The 20664-nt window shown below is 56.1% G+C and overlaps 1 protein-coding gene across 4 annotated transcripts in view; it reads right to left on the reverse strand.

Moving 5' to 3' along the window:
• The window catches only part of IL21R (interleukin 21 receptor), a 34468-nt gene extending 14703 nt beyond the window's left edge, over nt 1-19765 (reverse strand). Inside the window, exons 1-2 of one of the 4 annotated variants that reach the window (XM_070064547.2) lie at nt 19359-19765; nt 3073-3136 (exon numbers count right to left, since the gene is read on the reverse strand). In XM_070064547.2, coding sequence (XP_069920648.2) covers nt 3073-3121 — 49 coding nt within the window. In that variant the 5' untranslated portion in view covers nt 3122-3136; nt 19359-19765. Of the gene's footprint in view, nt 1-3072; nt 3137-4629; nt 4668-14556; nt 15003-19358 lie in introns of those variants that run through there. The other 3 variants (XM_070064548.2, XM_089321465.1, XM_089321466.1) reach the window with 3 other exon arrangements.
• Between the last annotated feature and the right edge of the window lie 899 nt (nt 19766-20664).

Here is a 20664-nt window from a genome sequence, read left to right on the forward strand (position 1 = left end):
ACCCTTGCAGGCTTGGCGCCTGGCAACGTTGGCCAAAAAGCATGCAATTGTTTTTAGTTCTGCTGGGCAAATGCAAGCGCCTGAAGCATTCCCTGCCCCCACCCCCCCGCCCCGTACTAGAAGCTTGTTCCCTTTTCCAAGCAGACCCACTTTCAGTGGCTTTTTCCTGGGCTGGTGAAGATCCAGGAGGTGGGGGCATCTTCCCTTCCTGGGGGGTCACTCTGGGGGCAGAACCTCGATCCAGAGCCAAGAACTCTGTGGCTGGGAACGACCTTTGCCTGCTCCGACACCCAGTGCACAGACCAGAATACTGAGGCTCTGAGATGAGGCCACGCCGCTGAGGCCGCTGCCCAGGGAAGTCTGTGTGAACTCCTCACACCCACACCCATGGCAGACATCAGTAATCGATCACAGCACTCTCTGCCCCTCAACGTGGCTTCAGAATCCCTCTCAACACAAGCCTCCAGGCAGCCACCACCACAGGCTCTGACGTGTGGACATGCATCTCACTCCAGGGTTGGGGGGATGTTCCTCCTCCTCCAGGGAGGCTTACAGGGTTGCCCACCGGCCCGTTCAGGCACTTTGTGGAGAAAAGAGCACTCATTCGGGCAGACACTCAACCCAGGGCTGGGGGCCGGGGCTTCTGCACAGGGGTGGTTAAGCTGCCGCCTGTGATCCCCACATCCCATCCTGGCTGCTCCGCTTCCAGTCCAGCTGCCCGCTGATGCCCCCAGGAAGGCAGCAAAGGATGGCCCAAGTGCTTGGGCCCCTGCACCCACATCAGAGACCTGAATTGGAGGCCCTGGATCCCGGCTTCAGCCTGGCCCAGCCCCAGCTGTTGCGACCATCTCGGGGAGTGAACCAGCCGATGGAAGAGCTCTCTCTGTCTCTCCCTCTCTGTAACTCAAATAAATAAATAAACCCAAGAGTGCAGGAGGCTCCCAGTGGCTGGCTCACCCCTCGCTGGGCTGCGGGCCATCAAGGGACAGGGTTTGAACCAAACTTGGGCCAGAGTGTTGAGGAAGGAGCAACAGGGAAGCGACTCAGACCCCGCAGAGAGTGAAGGCCTGAGGCTGAGACCACAGTGAGGGCACCCGTGTCCGCAGAGGACGTGGGCTCAGTACCTGGCTCCTGGCTCCAGCTCCCTGCTGATGGGCACCCTCGGAGGCAGGGGTGAGCGCCCAAGGGTTTGGGTCTCTGCACCCATGTGGGAGACCTGGACTGAGTTCCGGGCTCCTGGCTTCAGCCTGGCCCAGTCCAGCTGTTCACAGGAATTTGGGGAGTGCATCAGTAGATGTGGGATCTCTCTCTCTCTCAAGAATAAAACAGTTTGTGTCCACCGAGCAGAGACGCCCGGGGTCGGGACAGCGTGCAGGGCACAGCAGGAAGCACACACAGTGGCTGTGCACCTGCGACTCAGAACTGCTCCTTGTCCCCAGCCCCAGGCAGGTGACACAGGTGCCCCAGGAGCTGTGGCAGTATTAGACGGATCACACCCAGGCAACCCACAGGGGCCTGCATGGGGCAGCCACTCAAGAAACTGCAGCAAAGCCTGGTGAAGAGGGCCACGCCACAGCCTCCCTGAGCGTCCCCCATGCTTCCCAGGTTGAGGGGTGGGGCTTGGGAAGCCTGCAGCTCATCTCAGAGGGCATGGGTTGGAGTCCTGGCTCTGCTACTGCTCCAGCTTCCTGCTGGTGCGCACCGTGGGAGGCAGCAGAGATGGCTCAAGGACTTGGGCCCCTGCCACTCACAGGGGAGACCCGGATGGAGTTCCTGACTCCTAGCTTCAGCCTGGCCCCAGCCCTGGCTACTGCAGGCATCCAGGAAGTGAACCAATGGATGGGATCTCCCTCCCTCCCTCTCCGTCTCTCTCTCTCTCTCTCTCTCTCTGCCTTTCAAATAAGCTGGAAATAAATAAATCATTCCCATGTTGAGATTTAATCATCAATGTGGTGCCACTGAGGTTGGCAGCTGGCAACGTGCACGCACGGCTGGGTGACCTCACCAAGGGCTGGAGGCACCCGGCGTCCACTCCCCTTTGCCCTCAGTCCCTCCTGCCACAGAAGGGACCCAACGCCCAAGGCACCCGCCCCCCCGGAAGCAGAGGCCCAGCGCCCGCCAGACGTGGAAGCTGCTGGCTCCAGGACAGTGAGAAATGCACTTCCATCCTTTAGAAACGACCCCATCTCCAGCAGGACCGAGGGGCCGAGGGTCAGGAGCCCCCACGGCTCTGCCACCGCCCGGCTGTGTGGCTGTGGACCTGTCCCCTGTCCTCTGCCGGCCTCTGCTGAGCCTCCCCTGGAGGGCGGGAGTGGGGGATGGGCGCAAGCTGCTCAGGGCCTGGTATACAGCAGGTGCTGGCTGTTTGTTGCCACGTGGTGATGGCGGGGTGGGGGGGTGCTGTGGTGGCTGCCCCCATGGGGCACTTTAGAGCTGGGACAGAGAGACCGGCCAGTCAGAAAGAGAAACAGAGCCTGCCAGCTGTTTCCCGAGGGAGTTATTTGAGGCACTGGGTCTTTGGGTAAAACCCAGAGAAAAATGCCAATGAGTCAGCAGAGACGCGCCAGGTTCCTCCTCGCCCTGGGCCAGCCTCTGACTTCTTCACAGGCCCCTCCTCCAGGAAGACCTCCTGGATCACCATCCCCGGGCAGCACCCCCTTGCTGGGCTGTTGTCCTGCCAGCTTCTTGTGGTCCCCCAGCCTTCGACTCCTTTGGTCTCACTGCCCCAGCCCCAGCCCCCAGCCCCGCCACCAGCCCCGTGGAGGGAGGGGACGCAAGCACCGTGCAGGCTCCAGTGGCTGCTACATGAGGAGGAACTGAGGCTAGACCAAAGGCAGGACTTCCTCCCTCAGCCAAGGCTGGGAGCAGCAGCTGCCTCCACACCCACCATCCCTACTGAGACTGGGAGACCTGAGGCCCCCGGGTTCAAGTGCACACTTCTGGGTCCCAGAGCTCTCCCCCCTCCCCCATCTCAGCTTCCAGGAAATGAATGTTGGTGGCCTCTGGTCACCTCCCGGAGCCCAGCAGGCCAGCTTCGTGGGAGGTGGGGGTGGGGGAGGGGCCATTACTCACCGCCCTGGAGCACCAGCAGGAGCAAGAGGGCAGCCCAGCCACGTTGCATGCTGACTCCGAGAGCCTGCAAGAGATACACAGTGGCAGGGCCATGAGCCTGGGCTGGGGGCCTCCCTGGGCAGACCTGCCACCCATTCTCAGCGTCTGAGCGATGTGTGGATGATGCCCAGGGTCCCGCCTCTGCCTCCAGATGGCTGATTCGTCCCAAGATGGCCCCTTCCTCTCCTCCCAGCCCCCATCTCCTCCCTCTCCCCCTGGGCACAGGCACGAACCAGCAGTGTAGCTCGTGTGAACTTGAACATTAAAAAAAAAAAAATCCAGGAGGTGCCAGATGTTTGGTGCAGGCATCAAGACGTGAGTCAGGACGGCCACGTCCTACATCCGGGGCCCTGGCTCCAGCGTCTGCCAGTGCAGCTCCTGGGGGTCGGCTGGCAAGGGCTCAAGTGATTGGGCCCCTGCCACCCACGTGGGAGGCCTGGACTGAGTTTCTGACTCTCAGCTCTGGGGCTGGCTCAGCCCCGGCCATTGCAGGGGAACCGGGAAGTAAACCAAAGGATACGAGCTCTTGCCATGTCTCTCAAATAAATAAAGAGAACAGCAGAGAGAGGGGGAGGGGACTGCCTTGGCCAGCAGCTCGACCGACCGCTGGGCGGCTGTGTGCTCACTCCCGTACTCCCAGTGAGCTGGCTTCTTACTGAATAACACACCCAGGTTAGCCCCCTGCGGAACACCTACACTTAGCCCAACAGTAAGGCTTCCGAGTCGGTCACGGAGCCCAGGTTAGCCCACCGGGGACCATACGCTTAATTCCCCGGGGGGCAGGGAGCCCCTGGGGAGAACAGAGCGGGCTTCTTTGAGCAGTGTGCGCGCACCCTGGGTCTGCAAGGCCAGGCTCCTCTGGGCACTGTGCCTGTCCTCCCGCTCCCGCTCCATCTCTGGGTCTGTGTAGGAAGGGGCCAGCCAGAGGCCAGTGGGGCACCTGCCCAGGCTCAGACGTCACCCCGAGTAGCAGGTGCAGCCACAGCCCGGAGGGATGACAGATTCTGGGACCGTGGTTTTTCCTCGATGTCGTGGCTGACTGCAGGTGGGAAGACTCCCCACACGCACCTGTGGTGCCTCCTCTGGCCCTACCCAAGAGCTCAGCGTGACCTCCCTAACGAGATCACCCAAGACGCAGCGGGAAAGGGCACAGGCTATGGGGCCCCGGAAGTCCAGTCCACCAGCTGAGGGGCTGGGGGCCAGGCCCTTGCCCTCTCTGAGCCTTCTAAGTGCAGGCAGGAAAGCCTGCCTCCAGGGTTCTTGTTGAGAATTTCAGGAGGAGATTTGGAGCAAGCCCTGAGCAACCACCATGATGGACACAGAACATAGAGCATCTGGAACATTCTAGAAGGATCTAGAATGACCCAAAGGCTCTAGCATTCTTTGCTTTCAAAATGTCTGCCATCTTTATTTGTGCATAATGGGTACTATTATTGATTATATGTATTTTTTTTTTGACAGGCAGAGTTAGACAGTGAGAGAGAAACAGAGAGAAAGGTCCTCCTTCTGTTGGTTCACCTTCCAAATGGCCGCTACGGCCGGTGCACCGCGCCAATCCAAAGCCAGGAGCCAGGTGCTTCCTCCTAGTCTCCCATGCGGGTGCAGGGCCCAAGCACTTGGGCCATCCTCCACTGCACTCCCAGGCCACAGCAGAGAGCTGGACTGGAAGAGGAGCAAACTGGACAGAATCTGGTGCCCCAACCAGGACTAGAACCTGGTGTGCCGGCGCCGCAGGCAGAGGATTAGCCTAGTGAGCCATGGCGCCAGCCAGATTTTATATATATATATATATATATATATATACATATATTTATTTTTAACAGGCAGAGTGGACAGTGAGAGAGAGAGACAGAGAGAAAGGTCTTCCTTTGCCGTTGGTTCACCCTCCAATGGTCGTCGCAGCTGGTGCGCTGCGGCCGGCGCACTGCGCTGATCCGAAGGCAAGAGCCAGGTGCTTCTCCTGGTCTCCCATGGGGTGCAGGGCCCAATCCTCCACTGCACTCCCTGGCCACAGCAGAGAGCTGGCCTGGAAGAGGGGCAACCGGGACAGAATCCGGCACCTCGACCGGGACTAGAACCCAGTGTGCTGGCGCCGCAAGGCGGAGGATTAGCCTAGTGAGCTGCGGCGCCGGCCATTATATATATATATTTTTTAAAATATTTATTTGGAAAGGCAGAGTTACAGAAAGAGAAAGAGAGATCTTCCATCCGCTAATTCACTCCCCGAATGGCTGCAGCAACTGGGATTGGGCCAGGCTGAAGCCAGGAGCCTGGAGCTTCTAATGGGTCCTCCCAGTGGGTGGGACCCAAGCGCTTGGGCCATCTTCTGCTGCTTTCCCAGGTGCATTGGCAGGGAGTTGGAGTGGAACTGGAGCAGCTGAGACTCAAACTGGTGCCCATACAGTATGCCTGTGTTGCAGACAGTGGCTTAACCTGCTGCGCCACAAAGCCAGCCCCAATTTAATGTATTTTTTATAAATGAACTCACTCAAAAAATTAACTTCAGTGTCACCTTAAGTAATAACAGCCGTCCTTGTGCTTTTGTGTCTAACATACTTTAAAATGGACAACGCCGCTAACGGGGGCCGACATTAAGCTGCCGCCCGCATCACCGGCACACATACCCCTCAGACACACAACGGCTCCATTTAACAGCGGAGAGAATGCAAACTCCTTTCCCCAGATGGAAGACTCCTCTCCAAATTCCTCAGCTCTGCCTAAAGACGGTCGGCTCTGGTGATGAACAGCTGGCACCTGCTGCTTCTGGTGCCCTGCCCTCTCCGCCCGCTTCTTATAAAGTGCTCAAGTCAGAGCTCCCTCTGGTAATTTGGGTAGAGTTGACTCTACCCTCTGCTCTACACAGTGGAGTCCTGGCCAATCACAGCACTCGATGTGGGGTCAAGTGGGCCATTGACCAATCACAACACTCTACATGGCTGGCCACTGACCAATCACTAACACTCCATGTGGCTGATCACTGACCAATCACAACATTCCATGTTCTGGCCATTGACCAATCACAACACTCCATTTGCTAGCCATTGACCAATCACAACACTCCATGTGGTGGGCCACTGACTAATCACAACACTCCATGTGGCTGGCCAGGACAGGCTGATGAGAGCAGTCCTGGGATATTTTTCCTAGGACTCTAACAACGAAGTAGTTTTTGGAGTACCTGCTGGAAGCTGGTAGCCATCTTTGTCACCACTTGGAGAGAGCCTGTCTGGAAAGATTGGTCCTAAGACAGCACTGGAGCGCCTGGATCTAGCTGCTACTGATGCCCCCCTTTCGTACTTCTCACGCACTGAGCACACGGTCAGCCATGTTGAAGTCGATTTCTGTTGCTTGCCACCTGAGATAAGCTGAGAGAGTGCAGGAGAGATGCGGGCGCAGGACTGGAAGCCTCACGGACCTGGAGCACACAGTAGCTCTTCCCCAGCGCCCTGGCCTCAGCGCTCACGTCCAAAGCGGGGACGGTCATGCTCTGTGCCCCTGCCAGCTGGGCCGAGCCCGTGAGAAAGCAGGTGTGACCGTGCCCTGGGAGGTGTGAAGAGTTGCAGCAGGGGGCCGAGTTCCTGCTATTACTGGTCCGGGGGCCTTGTATGACTCACATCTCCCCAGCGCCAGGGGCCTCGGCCATGCCTCTGTCTTTGCATGAGCTGGGGCCTCCTCGTGGGCCTTTCCTCCTCCCCTCCTCTAAACTCTACGTTCATTGTTCACCTGCTGTAACCCTGTGGCTGTGTTGGAATGTTCCAGAACTTCTGCCACCCACTGAGGACCTTCAAGGTGTTCATGAATGCTATTATTTACTTGCTGGTTAGATTACGTTTCCTTTGATTTTCTCACTCCAGTAAACTCGTGTCAAAGGAAAAGATTCTCTCCCTGCCAAGATAACAGAAGGTCCACATGTCCCACCCTGGTTCCAGCACAGCCCCGGGAGCTAGGCTGGCTCAGTGCAAAACCCAGCACTGCCATTTACAGCCTGAGTGACTTAACCTTTGTGGGCCTCAGGGTTTTCATCTGAGAAATGGGGACAATGACAGCCATCCCCACCTCAGGGTTCTTGCGAAAATCCATTTAGTCAATCCAAGGGTTACTTGATGGAAAACCGAATAAAGAATGTTTATTCTGGTGCAAAAATTTTTTTTGAAATAATGCAAACTTTAAAAAAAAAGATTATTTGAAAGGCAGTTGAGAGAGAGAGAGAGAGAAAGAGAGAGAGAGGTCTTCCATACATTGGTTTTCTCCCCAGATGGCCACAACGGCCAGGGCTGGGCCAGACTGAAGCCAGGGGCCTGGCACTCTACCTGGGTCTCCCACATGGGTGGCAGGGGGCCCAAGCACTTGGGCCAACACCTGCTGCCTTCCCAGGCGCATAGGCAGGGAGCTGGATCGGGAGGCGATGCCTCAACACCAGCGTCACCCCCCACCCCCACCCCCAGCTTGTGGGCTCATATTTGCAAAGCATTTAGAATGCTCCATGCCACATTGAGGATGTTGTACAAATGCTTCCTGAACAAAACGACCAGCTCACTCCAAGACTAAATAGAATGAAAGCCAAAACTAAATAAAAGGAAAGCAAAACACAGTGGTTCAATCTTCGCGAGCAGCTACCAACTGCCCACGCCTCCTAGGAGCTGGAGAGGAGCTTGCCTTTTTTTGTAGCAGGGAGGAGCTGGTGGCTCCGTGCCAGGGTTATGGTACCAGTGGGGGCGCCTGCATCTCGTGCCAGAACACATGGGCTCGAATCCAGGCTCAGCAGATGGGACCTCTCTCTCTCTCTCGGCCTTTGAAATAAATAAATAATTAAGAAATAAAAGGGAAGGCAGGCAAGTGGGGGAGAGGGGCTTTGTGACATGCTGGCATCAAACTGGCTTTTTGTCTGTGTCCCTAGTGCAGACAATGGCTCTTTCCCAGCATCTTTGAAAGACAGAATGAGGTTTAACCATCTCACTGGGGAATCCAGGGGTATTTAGCAGCAGCCAGCAGAGTAAGCCCGCCCCTTGTGGGCCCCATCAGCCTCGGAAGCTGGAAACTTCTCCATCACACCCTCCTCCTCTGCCCCCGCAGCTCCGAGCCGAGACTCTGACTCTTTGCCCTGGCTTCCTCCCAAGCTGCGGATCAGACGGCCAGGTGGGTCTCCCGCAGGAAGACTTCTGCCCTCCCAGACCTTGCCACTGGCCTCGGCGGCCTCCCACAAAGAAGTGAGGTGCACCTGCCTTGGGGCCGCCACGTCCTGCCTGTGTGCCCTTGGGCAGGCTGGCTAACTTCTCTGATCCACTGTTTTCTTGTCTCTACAATGAGGTGGGCAGGGATGGGGGTGGGGTGGGGGTTCATGCATCTGTGCTGCAGATGTGCTGTGTGTGTGTGTGTGTGTGTGTGTGTGTGAGTGAGAGAGACAGACAGACAGACAGACAAAACCCATGGCCACCTCGCTCCACTGGGTCCCAGGCTGAGAAACGATCTGGAGGTGGTGGTCACACGGGCTCCAAGCTGGGCCAAATTCGGGGAGATTCAGGGGAGGCAGAGAAGCGAGGGCTGAGAAATCAGACAGAAGCAAGTGCCATAGGGAATAATACGCCCAACTCGACAGTCAGCGGGGAAATGCAAATAGAAACCACAATGACACGCCGCTTCGATTCATCAGATTGGCAAAGACTCAAGTCCTGCCGCTACCACAGTGTCGCCAAGATGTGATGTAACGGGACTCCCACCGGTCGCCCGTGGAAACTGGTGTGGAAACTCGCTGAACATGGGCCGTGGGACATGCCTGCCTGAAGACCCAGAGATTTCACTCCCAGCGTCGCTCCTGAAGAAGCCCCTCCCCAAGTGTAGAAGGGGCGTGTCCTAAGATGTTTACAGAAGCACTACTTTTCTCACAGTGAGAAGTTGGCCTTGGCCTGCAGATGCATCACGGGAAGAATGGAAAGAATAAATTGCTGGGGCTGGCGCGGTGGCGTAGTGGGTTAAAGCTGCCGCCTGCAGTGCTGGCATCCATATGGGCTCCGGTTTGAATCCTGGCTGCTCCACTTCCAATCCAACTCTCTGCTGTGGCCTGGGAAAGCAGTAGAAGATGGCTCAAGTCCTTGGGCCCCTGTATCATGTGGAAGACCTAGAAGAAGCTCCTTGCTTCAGTCTGGTCCAGCCCTGATCATTTTGGCTGTTTGGGGAATGAACCAGAGGATGGAAGACCTCTCTGTCTCTTCCTCTCTCTCTCTCTCTCTCTTTGTAACTCTGACTTTCAAATAAAATAACTAATCTTTTTAAAAATTAAATACTATGTATATATATATATATATACACACATACTTAAAATGCACAAAGAACGATTTTCCTCTTCAAAGAAGAGACTGTCAGGTAGTTTTTCAATGGAAAAATAGGGTAGGGGCCGGCGCTGTGGTGCAGTGGGTTAACTCCCTGGCCTGAGGAACCGGCATCCCATATGAGTGCTGGTTTGAGGTCCGGCTGCTCCACTTCCCATCCAGCTCTCTGCTGTGGCCTGGGAAACCAGTGGAAGATGGCCCAGGTCCTTGAACCCCTGGGCTTGTGTGGAAGACCTGGAAGAAGCTCCTGGCTACTGGCTTCAGATCAGTGCAGCTCCGGCTGTTGCGGCCAACTGGGGAGTGAATCATCGGATGGAAGACCTCTCTCTCTCTCTCTGCCCCTCCTCTCTGTGTGGCCCTGACTTTCAAATAAATAAATAAATCTTTTAAAGAAAAAAAGTAGGGTAGAAAAGACAATGAAACAATATATTTAAAAGCTGAAGTCTTAATAAGCCTACCTCAACTTTTATATCCAGCAAAACTATCCTGTACAAAACACACACACACACACACACACACACACACACACACAAAGGCAATTCACCATGATAAAGGAAGCTGCATTTAGCCTACTGCGCCACAGCACTGGCACCACAAATGAATCCTTTTTTTTAATCTGAAAACAAAAAACATCCCAACAAAGAAAAACTTTGGGACCGGTTGGCCTTATTAGTGAATTATACCAACCACTGAAAGAATTCCCACCAATTCTTTTCACACGCCTCCAGAAAGCTGAGGACGGGGGAACATTTCCAAGTTCATTTCATGAGATTCCCTCCACACTCAATCCAAAGATCCAAGACACCAATGAAAAATGCTCAATAAAATCCTGGCAAACTAAACTGGACAGCACAATACAATACAAGGATGATACGCTATGACCAAGCAGGATTTAGCCCTGGAATGACAGATGGTTCCAATAAAAAAAAATCCATCAGCGTAGTATCTCACTTTAGCAAAGGACAAAAATCTCACGGCCACCTCAGCAGCTGTACAATTGGCATCTGGCAAGATTCAATACCCTATGCTAACAGAAAACACCCAACAGGCCAGAGATCGCACTAAATGACCTTGCTTTCATAATATTCTGATATTTCAGGTATTCTGGCCCTCAGGGTACTGATAAGAGTGCACACCACTGGGGCCGGTGTTGTGGGTAGTGGGTAAAGCCGCTGTCTGCAGTGCCAGCACCCCATATGGGTGCCACTTCAAGTCTCGGCTGCTCCACTTCTGATCCAGCTCTCTGCTTTGGCCTGGGAAAGCAGTGGAAGATGGCCCAAGTCCTTGGGCCCTGCACCCATGTGGGAGACCTGGAAGAACGTCCTGGCTCCTGGCTTCAGATCGGCGCAGCTCTGGCTGTTGTGGCCATTTGGGGAGTGAACCAGCGGATGGAAGACACCCCCCACTCCGCCTCCTAAGAAGAGCTGGATGTTGTAGTTGGAACAAAGGAGCAGCAAAAAGAAATTGAAAGCATATCGATGGAAAAGAAAGTAAAATTATTTGTTTCATTCTAAAAATTCCATGAAAACAATGAGTTCATCCAATAACAGAGGAGGGGCCGGCACCGGGGTGCGGCAGGTTAAGCCACCGGCTTGTACGCTGGCATCCCAGGTGGGATCTGTGAAAATACAAACTGGCAAGGGTGAGGCCTCCAGCTCTGTTCATCTCAAGATTTTTTTTTTTTTTTTGACAGGCAGAGTGGACAGTGAGAGAGAGAGAGACAGAGAGAAAGGTCTTCCTTTTCCAATGGTTCATCCTCCATTGGCTGCTGCAGCCGGTGCGCTGCGCCGTTCTGAAGCCAGGAGCCAGGTGCTTCTCCTGGTCTCCCATGTGGGTGCAGGGCCCAAGCACTTGAGCCATCCTCCACTGCACTCCTGGGCCAAAGCAGAGCTGGACTGGAAGAGGAGCAACCGGGACAGAATCCGGCACCCCGACTGGGACTAAAACCCGGGGTGCCGGCGCTGCAGGCAGAGGACTAGCCTATTGAGCCGCAGCGCTGGCCCATCTCAAGATTGTTTAGGATACCCTGGGGCCCTTGAGAGTCCACATAAATTTTAGGATGGACTTTTCTAGCTGTAGAAAGGATGGCTGGGGGTTCACTAGGAACTGCACTAAATCCATGGTCTGCTTTGTGTAGTATTGGCTTTTTTTTTTTTTTTTAAGATTTATTTATTTGAAAGACAGGGTTACAGAGAGGCAGAGACATACACACACACACACACAGGTCTTCCATCCACTGGTTACTCCGCAGATGGCTGCAACAGCCGGAGCTACACTGATCCTAAGCCGGGAGCCAGGAGCTTCCTCTGGGTCTCCCATGCGGGTGCAGGGGCCCAAGCACTTGGGCCATCTTTCACTGCTTTCCCAGGTCATAGCAGAGAGCTGGATCAGAAGTGGAGCAGCTGAGACTTGAACTGGCACCCATATGGGATGCTGGCATCTGCAGACAGCGGCTTCACCCACCACACATCAGCACCGACTCCTGGAACTGTCTTATTAATTTCCTGACAGTGCATTGAAACACAGCTAATATTTGAACATTGGTTTTATATCTTACAACTTTGCTGAGTTTACTTATTTTTTTATAAAAGATTTACTTATTTGTCATTGGGTTGCTATTGTGGTGTATCGAGTAAAGCCACCACCTGGAATACCAGAATCCCATATGGGCCCTGGTTCATGTCCCAGCTGCTCCACTTCCGGTCCAGCTCCCTGCTAATGACCTGGGAAAAGCAGCGGAAGATGGTCCTAGTGCTTGAGCCCCTGCACCCATGTGCGAGACCCAAACAGAGCTCCAGGCTCCTGGCTTTGGCCTGGTGCAGTCCTGGCTGTTGGAGCCAGTTGGGGCATGAACCAGTGGATGGAAGACCTCTCTCTGTGTAACTTTGCCTTTCAAATAAATAAATAAATCTTTAAAAAAAAAACCTGCAAATAACGCAATTTAAAAATGGACAAAGAGCTCGAATAGACACGTCTCCAAAGAAGCTAAACGAATGGCTAACAAGATTCAAAGATGCTCAGCATCACTGGTCATCAGAGAAATGTGCATCAAAGAGCAGTGAAATAGCACCTTACACCTGATCTTAAAAACCAAACTAAGGCCGGCGCCGCAGCTCACTAGGCTAATCCTCCGCCTTGTGGCGCCGGCACACCAGGTTCTAGTCCCGGTCGGGGCGCCGGATTCTGTACCGGTTGCCCCTCTTCCAGGCCAGCTCTCTGCTGTGGCCAGGGAGTGCAGTGGAGGATGGCCCAGGTGCTTGGGCCCTGCACCCCATGGGAGACCAGGAAAAGCACCTGGCTCCTGGCTCCTGCCATCAGATCAGCGCGGTGCGCTGGCCGCAGCGCGCCGGCCGCGGTGGCCATTGGAGGGTGAACCAACGGCAAAGGAAGACCTTTCTCTCTGTCTCTCTCTCTCACTGTCCACTCTGCCTGTAAAAAAAAAAAAAAAAAAAAAAAAAAAAAAAAAAAACTAAAATAGCAAATGTTGGTGAAGATGTGGAGAAATTGGAGCTCTGGGGATGTTTCCATGAGGTTGTGAAATACTGCAAAACTTCTTAAGTTTAAAAAAGAAATGATAAGGCCGGCGCTGTGATGTAGCGGGTTAAAATCCCAGCCTGCAGTGTCGGCATCCCATATGGGCACCGGTTCGAGTCCCAGCTGCGCCTCTTCTGATCCAGCTCTCTGCTATGACCTGGGCAAGCAGTAGAAGATGGCCCGAGTGCTTGGGCCCCTGCACCCATGAGGGAGACCTAGAAGAAGCTCCTGGCTCCTGGCTTCAGATTGGCCCAGCTCCAGCCATTGCTGCTATTTGGGGAATGAAAAAGTGGATGAAAGACTTCTCTTTCTTTCTTTCTTTCTTTCTTTCTTTCTTTCTTTCTTTCTTTCTTTCTTTCTTTCTTTCTTTCTTTCTTTCTTTTCTTTTCTTTTCTTTTCTTTCTTTCTCTCTCTCTCTGCCTCTGCCTCTGCCTCTGTAACTCTGCCTTCCAATATATAAATAAATCTTAAAAAATCAAAGAAGTCTTGGTGCTTTGCTTTATGTAAAAAAAAGTTCTAGATAGACTGTTGACCTACATGTTTCATCTAGATTAGAAAGCAGAGAGTGACATTTTCCTGACCTTGGGAGCAGATAGCACTTCTTTTCTTAAAATAGAGAAGAAAGAGAGATCTTTCACCCCTGTTCACTCCCCCAGATGTCCACAATAGCCAGGGCTAGGCGAGGCCAAAGCCAGGAGCCTGGAACTCCACCTGCATCTACCAGAGAGCTCTCACCATCAAGAAAAAGGCTGATAAGTTGGACATCAATCAAGTGAAGGATTCTTCTTCTTTTTTTTTTTTTTTTTTTTTTGATTAAAAACATTTCCACTTAGAGAAAATCTCAACAGGGGAGAGGAGCTGGAGAAGACACCCATGCGCTGGAGAGGACCCCGCTGAGAGCTAGAAAGTGCAAGGAGTGAGGGGAGCCCCGTCTGCCCTCGGTTGAAATCGATGGACCCACACCGCAAAACAGCAGCGGCCGTCTAGGTCGGAGACCGGAGCCTGCCCCACAGCAGTGCCCTGAGAGCAGCCTTGTTCCTCAGCAGGAAAGAACCCGAGTTCTTGGTTTCCCTGTATCACTGCTCACCGATGATTCAGGGGTTGGATCTGCCGCATTCTGCCACTCAGTCGTCTCCCCTGCTGCGTCCCAGGTAGGGACTGCAGGGTTGAAAGTGAAAGGCAAGGGGTGTGGTAAAAGTAAAACGGCCCATTTCCCATAGGGACTCACAGAAGAAAAGGGGTGGGTGAGCAGGGACTCCCCAGCAGAGCCAGAAACCAGAGCCACCAGGTCACCAGAAGCGGAACTGGCAGGCCTGAGGGACTTCCCAAGAGGGAACACAGGAGGGCGAGCTCCTGGGTCCTCCTGGGTCTTCCAGGACCTCTGCCCACCTGCTCTCCCGCTGGTCCTCCGGTCTGACCCCACCGCCTCTGGCTGACACCCCTCCAGCCCAGCCCTCACACCACTCGGGTCATTCCACGACTCAGAAAAATCCCAAATTCCTCTGCCTGGCATTCAAGTCTGGCCCCCAACCTTGGGCCCAGGCTGCCGACAGTTCCCCTGCACACCCCATGCCCCTGGGTTCACCTTTGTGCACGCTGGTGCAGCCGCCGAGCCGCGTGCCCTCCGTGACCGACCGTCCGTCTCCTACTCGACCTCCGACACCCAGTTCAAGTGTCGCCTCCCCGTCCTCTGCAGACCTTTGATCTGTCCCAGGAGCGTGAGTCATGCCTTCCTCCGGGGCCCGTCCAGGCCTCCACCAGAGCACACAGCCAGTGCTGTTGTCATCTACATTCTGAGTGACATCTGGCAGCAACCGTGTATCTCTGGGTTACAGCTGAGTACCCAGTGACTAATCAGCAACTGATACACAGTAGGTGTTCTAAGCTCTTGCTACATGGGTGACTAAATGAGAAAGAGAGAGAGAACTCCATGGCAACGGATGGGGAAGACCATGTGCTCCACTGTTAAACCGTATCCATTTTCACTCCTCTTTCTTGAATTTACTGCATCAAGAGCCTTATGCACGTGGTGAAGATAAAATCTCCAATATTCCCACAACTCCCAACCCCAGGACCTTTGCATAGGCCATTCTCGCTGCCTAGAATGCTTTCTCCCCCCTACCCCACCCTCTGCTTCTTTGCTTTCTCACCCTCAGGTTTCAACTTCCATGTTGTCCCTTCAAAGAGGCCCCCCCCCCGCCCCCGCATTAGATGGGTCTCTTCTGTGGTTCTGTGCGTAACAATCTCCTTGTTTATCTCCCTCGCTGCAGCTGTCATATGGCCATTCGTTGAATGTCTCTGCTGCTATGTTTATGAGTGGTCTTTGTCTTGCAGCCCAAGCCCCCAGGGTGGAGCGGAGCAGTTTACTCTCTGCACAGGGTGGATGCAGCTCGCACTGCGAGGTGTGAAGAAGGATGGAGGAGGAGGTGAGAATTGCAGTGTCCACTCATACAAAGAGCAGCCCCGAGAGGTGTCGGCTATCCCCACTATCAGCTCCCCGAGTGTGAGTGACTGAGTGATGGTACTTGTTGGCATCACATGGCTGACAAAGAGCTTTCAGAGAGGAACCGTGCATTGCCCAGAGTCACAGAGCAAGTTCTCACCTAAACTAAATTCTCAAGCTGTAGGGGAAAAAACTGGCCAGGCAGCTCTGCCTCTAACTCCTATATCGTCTCTGAGCCTCAGTTTTTCTCATCTGTACAATGGGCACAACAGCCCCAGGCTGGGCTGAGGAGCGGGAGGGGTGGGGCTCGTGTTCGTGGCTCTTCACTTTCACTTGATTTCTTGCCCACGGGCCAAGGGCAGCCGTGGTTGTCTGAGGACAGGTGTGCCAGGGCCAGGGAGGACCTGAGCACCCTGCCCGTCCCCAGCCTGTGTCCCCTAGGGGGCTGCGGCTGCCTGTCTGTCTGTCTGTCTCATTAAGCCTGTGTGCACGTGGCCTCTAGGAGCTGAAACAACCTGCCCTCGTGGACCGTATTCCAGCCCATGCGCCCCCTGCAGGCTCTCCGTGACTGTGCAGCTTCTGCCCCGCCTGCACTGGCCAGCCCACTTAACAGATGTGGACATGGAGGTCCAGAGCCTCATCTGTGGTCACCCAGCGGGGAAGGGCCTGGGCCTGGGCGGCGAGGCCGGCGGGTGCAGGGGGCCCGCCTCTCTGGGGGACGATTCGGGTGGCTGGTTCCTTCTAGGAGGCTGCAGGGCTCCATGCTTCAGCGGGGCCCTGGCCCCTGCCTGCCCGGGGAATGTTCGCAGTGGGTTCAGAAGTTCCAGGTTTACTCAGAGCGCTCATTTGAGCTGGTGTGAAAAGTCCCTTTGGCCTGGGGCTAGGGTGGGAGTGGGGGCGGGGACACCTGCGAGCCAGGCTTGGGGTGGGTTTTTTCCCAGCTGCCCTGTCCCTCCCCCTCAGCAAAGGCAGTGAGGAAGGGGCCGGGGGGGGGGGGTGATGCAGGGGAGAGACCCCTTCCTGGAGGGACTGTTTGTTCCCCTGGCTCCACTGCTGTCTTCTTCCCCTTCCTTCTTTTTCTTTAAAAAAATATGTTTAGGAGCTAGCGCTATGGCATAGCGGGTAGAGCTGCCACCTGCAGTGCCAGCATCCCGTATGGCGCCGGTTCGAGTCCTGGCTGCTCCTCTTCTGATCCAGCTCCCTGCTGATGGCCTGGGAAAGCAGTAGATTGGGCCCCTGCATCCGCGTGGGAGACCCAGAAGAAGCTCCTGGCTCTGGCTTCGGATTGGCTCAGTTCTGGCTGTTGTAGCCAATTGGGGAGTGAACCAGTGGATGGAAGATTTCTCTCTTTCTCTGCCTCTGCCTCTCTGTAACTCTGCTTTTCAAATAAATAAGTAAATCTTATATATATATATGTATATGCTTAAAAAACATATTTGAAAAGCAGAGACACAGAGCGAGACAGGCAGACAGAGCTCGCCCAGCTGCTGGTTCACTCCCCAAATGCCCACAACAGCTGGGGCTGGGCCAGGCCGAAGCCAGGAGCCGGGGCCTCCATCACAGACTCCCACGGGAGTGGGAGGGGCCGGGGCACTTGAGCTGTCACCTGCCGCCTCCCAGGGTGTGCATCAGCAGGAAGCTGGAGTTGGAAAGTGGAGCTTGCTGGAACTTGAACCCAGCCCATGTGACGCAGGATGTGGATGTCCCAAGCGGTATCTTAACCACCGTCCCAACCAGCCGCTGCACCTCCCCTTCCAAGCGACTCCCTGGGTAGCCCTGGCAAACCACCCCTGCTCTGGGTCTCAGTTTCCCCACCTGCGAAAGGGACATCACAGGAGCTATTGTTCAGTGAGGACTCGGTGCCCTGCATCCTGGGTGGTAAAGGTGACCACTACCCATACTAGTTAACGGCTATCTAGTAAAGATGACCACTATCCATACTAGTTAGAGTAACACATAAGAGCCCCATAATAGAAACCCTCTGTGAGCCATGGGCAGGTCATGGCCAAGGTCATGGCCCTCCTGCACCATGCTGGCTTTGGTCACATGCACACCCCTGAGCCCCGAGGCACACAGTAGGTGCTCAATAAATGCACACCGTGCCCAGGAGATTGGCATTTTCATTCCTAGCCTTGCTTTTCTGATCCTTCGTCCTGTGGGCCTTAGAGAGGATCCGTGGCTCCCACAGGGCCACGTGGCCACTGCATAGTGGCGCCAGGACTCGAGCCCCCAGATCACAGTGGCTGGTGTGCTAGAGCCCCAGCTCGGGGGCTGGGGGCGTGCTGCAGGTGCCGGGTCCCCTTCCTCCTCCTCCTCATTCACTCGTCAGGCGCCAGGGCAGGCCCCGATGCTGCAGGGAACACGGGGGTCCCAAAGCTGCCTCTTTCCTGCTTATTCTCTAGCGACCCTGCCCCCCCCACGAGCCCCGGGGCAGGCTCCAGCCCCACCCCCACCCCCTCCCCTAGGCTTGAAGTCAACCTGAGTGCCGGGACCTCAGGGCTCAGCCTTGGCCTGGCTCCTCCCTTCTCCCCCACCGCCCGATCTCGGGCCACCTCCTGTCCTCAGGGTCCAGACACCCTGCCAAGACCAGGGAGCCGGGGAGCAGGGCCTCTCGTCCCCACGGGAGCGGATGCTCTGAAGTCACCCCAGGACTCGCATCTTCTGTGTTTGCCTATTCCATAGCCCACAGCCTTGCTCTGGGGCTCTGAGTCACAGAGAGCCTGGATGTGACCCCATAGACCCTCAGTCTTCCCATCTGTGCAATGGGCTAGACAAGCCCACCAGCCTTACCTGGTGCTGTGAGGAAATGGGACAGCCTCCAGCACCCCCAACAACAGTGAGCATCGGTGCCCCCACCACAGTGGAGGGCCCTCGGGGTGCTGAGTGTGTCTGTGCTGCCTGCCCGCCCTGCCAAGGACCCTGGGGTCCCCAGGAGGCCAGCTCGCTGTCTAAAATGGAAAGGGGCTTCTCCCTCACAGCCTGTATGGCACTGTGTCTGAAGCCCTCCCCAACAGCTCTGCTACTTTGTTCCCATTTTCCAGACGAGAAAACCAAGTCCTCAAGCAGGGAGATAAGGGAGATTTGCCCAAGTTCACCAGCTAGGAAGTCTCATGGCCGCATCTTGACACCCACCCCCCACCTCCGACCAGGATTTCCCCCCACAACACCATGTGCTTCTGAAACCCCCGCTGGCTCCGGGGAGCAAGGCAGAGGCCGGGAGCTGCCTCGTGGCTTCTCGGTGCCCCTGCCCTGGGTCTGTGATGCCGAGGTCCCCACGCTAGGCACTCCCCCACCCCCGGCCTCCTCCGTCTTTTCCTTCCTGGCAGCTTCCTCAGCCTCCCTTCTCCACTCCTCCACGCACTTTGCTTCTTAGCATCTGACCATGCCCCAGCTTCAGGAGCAAGGTGCAGGGATACCTGTGCAGTCGCCCGCCCCCCCCCCCCTGCCCCGGGTGGAGCCGCCTGAAGGGACTCGCTCTAGCTCGTGGGTCTTCATGGTCTTATCTGGGAAATGGGCGCACCTGCTCCCGCGTGGAAGAGTCCAATGAAGTAACAATGACAAAACACAGAAGATGGCACAAAGTTGGTGTCCCCCCCTGCCCCCGACAACAAAGGGGCCCCATAGCAGCACCAGCTCCTGTCCCTTGCCCGTCACTGCAGGTGACTCACTGCATGCTTGGCCTGGAACTTGCCTTCCTTCCCCAAGCCCCTGCTTCTGGGAGTCCAGCTTCCACAGACATGGGGGTCATCTCAGCTCTACCCCTGCCTCCACGCCACGTGACCCTCTGCACACCCACACCAGCCCCAACCCTGCCCAGCCTCACTGTATAAGCCCCCGATGCCTCAGCGGCCCCCGCTGTGACCTGGCTTGTGCCAGGTTAGATGCCAGGTTAGGCAAAGGCGGCGGCCAGTGCCCATGGGGAGCCGCGGCTGTGGTCCCGTTACCTGCTGCTTCAGGGTCACCCTCAGAAATCCATTCCGCGTGCCTGGGTGTGGCAGCTGGCCTCCGCGTGAAGGTGGGAGATGAGGGTCCGAGGAAGCGGGGCAGCCTTCCCCGGTCCCCCAGCAGACCCGTCTTCAGCCCTGTCTGTCCCCAAGACAGGCAGCTGGGCTCCCAGCAGGTGACCTGCGCACAGCTGCCAGACAGACAGAGGAAGGAGACTGGGGGGCGGGACCAATCACTGCAGCAGGGATAGACAGACAGCAGACACACAGCCGGCCACGTGGCTGTCGGTCCCACTCGGGGAGGAGCAGGCAGACAGGAATGGGGGGGTGGGGGACGGGGGGGGGGGACACTGAACCCAGGGTCACTGAGCCGAGAGAGCTGCAGGCTGCTCTCCCAGAGCCCCAGGCGCCTGTGCAGGGCGGGGAGGAAGGGGAGGATGTGGTCAGGACTCGCCCCGCCCTGCCCACTGAGCGGCGGCTGGGCCCCTCCTGGAAGGCAGTGGCGGCGGGGGGGGTCGGCGGAGGGCCCACCCCCACCCACCAATCGCCAAAGGTCACCCGCTAGGAAGACATCTGGGGCTATCGGGGTGACATCTGCCTGGGGGGGGGGGCGGATGACATCATCCTCCCAGCTCTCACAGTCATGGTCATGACCCATGAGGCAAGCAGTGCGGCCACCAGCCGCCCCATCTCCCAGACGTGCAAACTGAGGCTGGGGGTGTGAAGAGGTGGTGCAACTGGGCGGGGCGGGGCTCAGCAAGTGTGCAAGGCAGCTTGGGGCTGTGGTCCCTGTGGCTGCCTGCCCGCCCAGCAGGGTTTGTGCTGGGTTAGGTGGGAGTAGGGGGCTGCAAAGGCTGGAGCTGCAGAGAGCAGGCCCTGGACTATGGAGCTGGACCTGTCTGATGCTCTGGCCGATGGGACCCTCAGCCACCAGGGAGGCGGGGCGGCCTTTCCCACGGGAGCGCAAGAAGAAAACAGGCTAGGGCCATTCCCCAGAGAGCTCCAGCACGCTGGGGCCTGACATCTCCAGCAGGGGTCTTAGAAACACGAGAACTGGAGTGGGCCTTTGCACAGTGGTTAAAGACGCCACTGGGGCTGCCCACGGGCCCGGATCAGAGGGCCTGGGTTCGAGTCCCGGCTCTGCTCCTTGCTGGTGCAGGCTCTGGGAGGCAGCAGGCGACGGCTCAGGTGGTCAGTCTCTGCCATCCACGTGGGAGACCTGGATTGGGTTCCTGGCTCCTGGCTTTGACCCGGCCTAACCCTGGCTGTTGCAGCCGGTATCTTAGAGATCTGTCTCCCTGCATCT

Source organism: Oryctolagus cuniculus, chromosome 19 (assembly GCF_051225735.1).
Source record: "Oryctolagus cuniculus isolate XC-2025 breed Fujian yellow rabbit chromosome 19, ASM5122573v1, whole genome shotgun sequence".
Lineage (NCBI taxonomy): Eukaryota > Metazoa > Chordata > Mammalia > Lagomorpha > Leporidae > Oryctolagus > Oryctolagus cuniculus.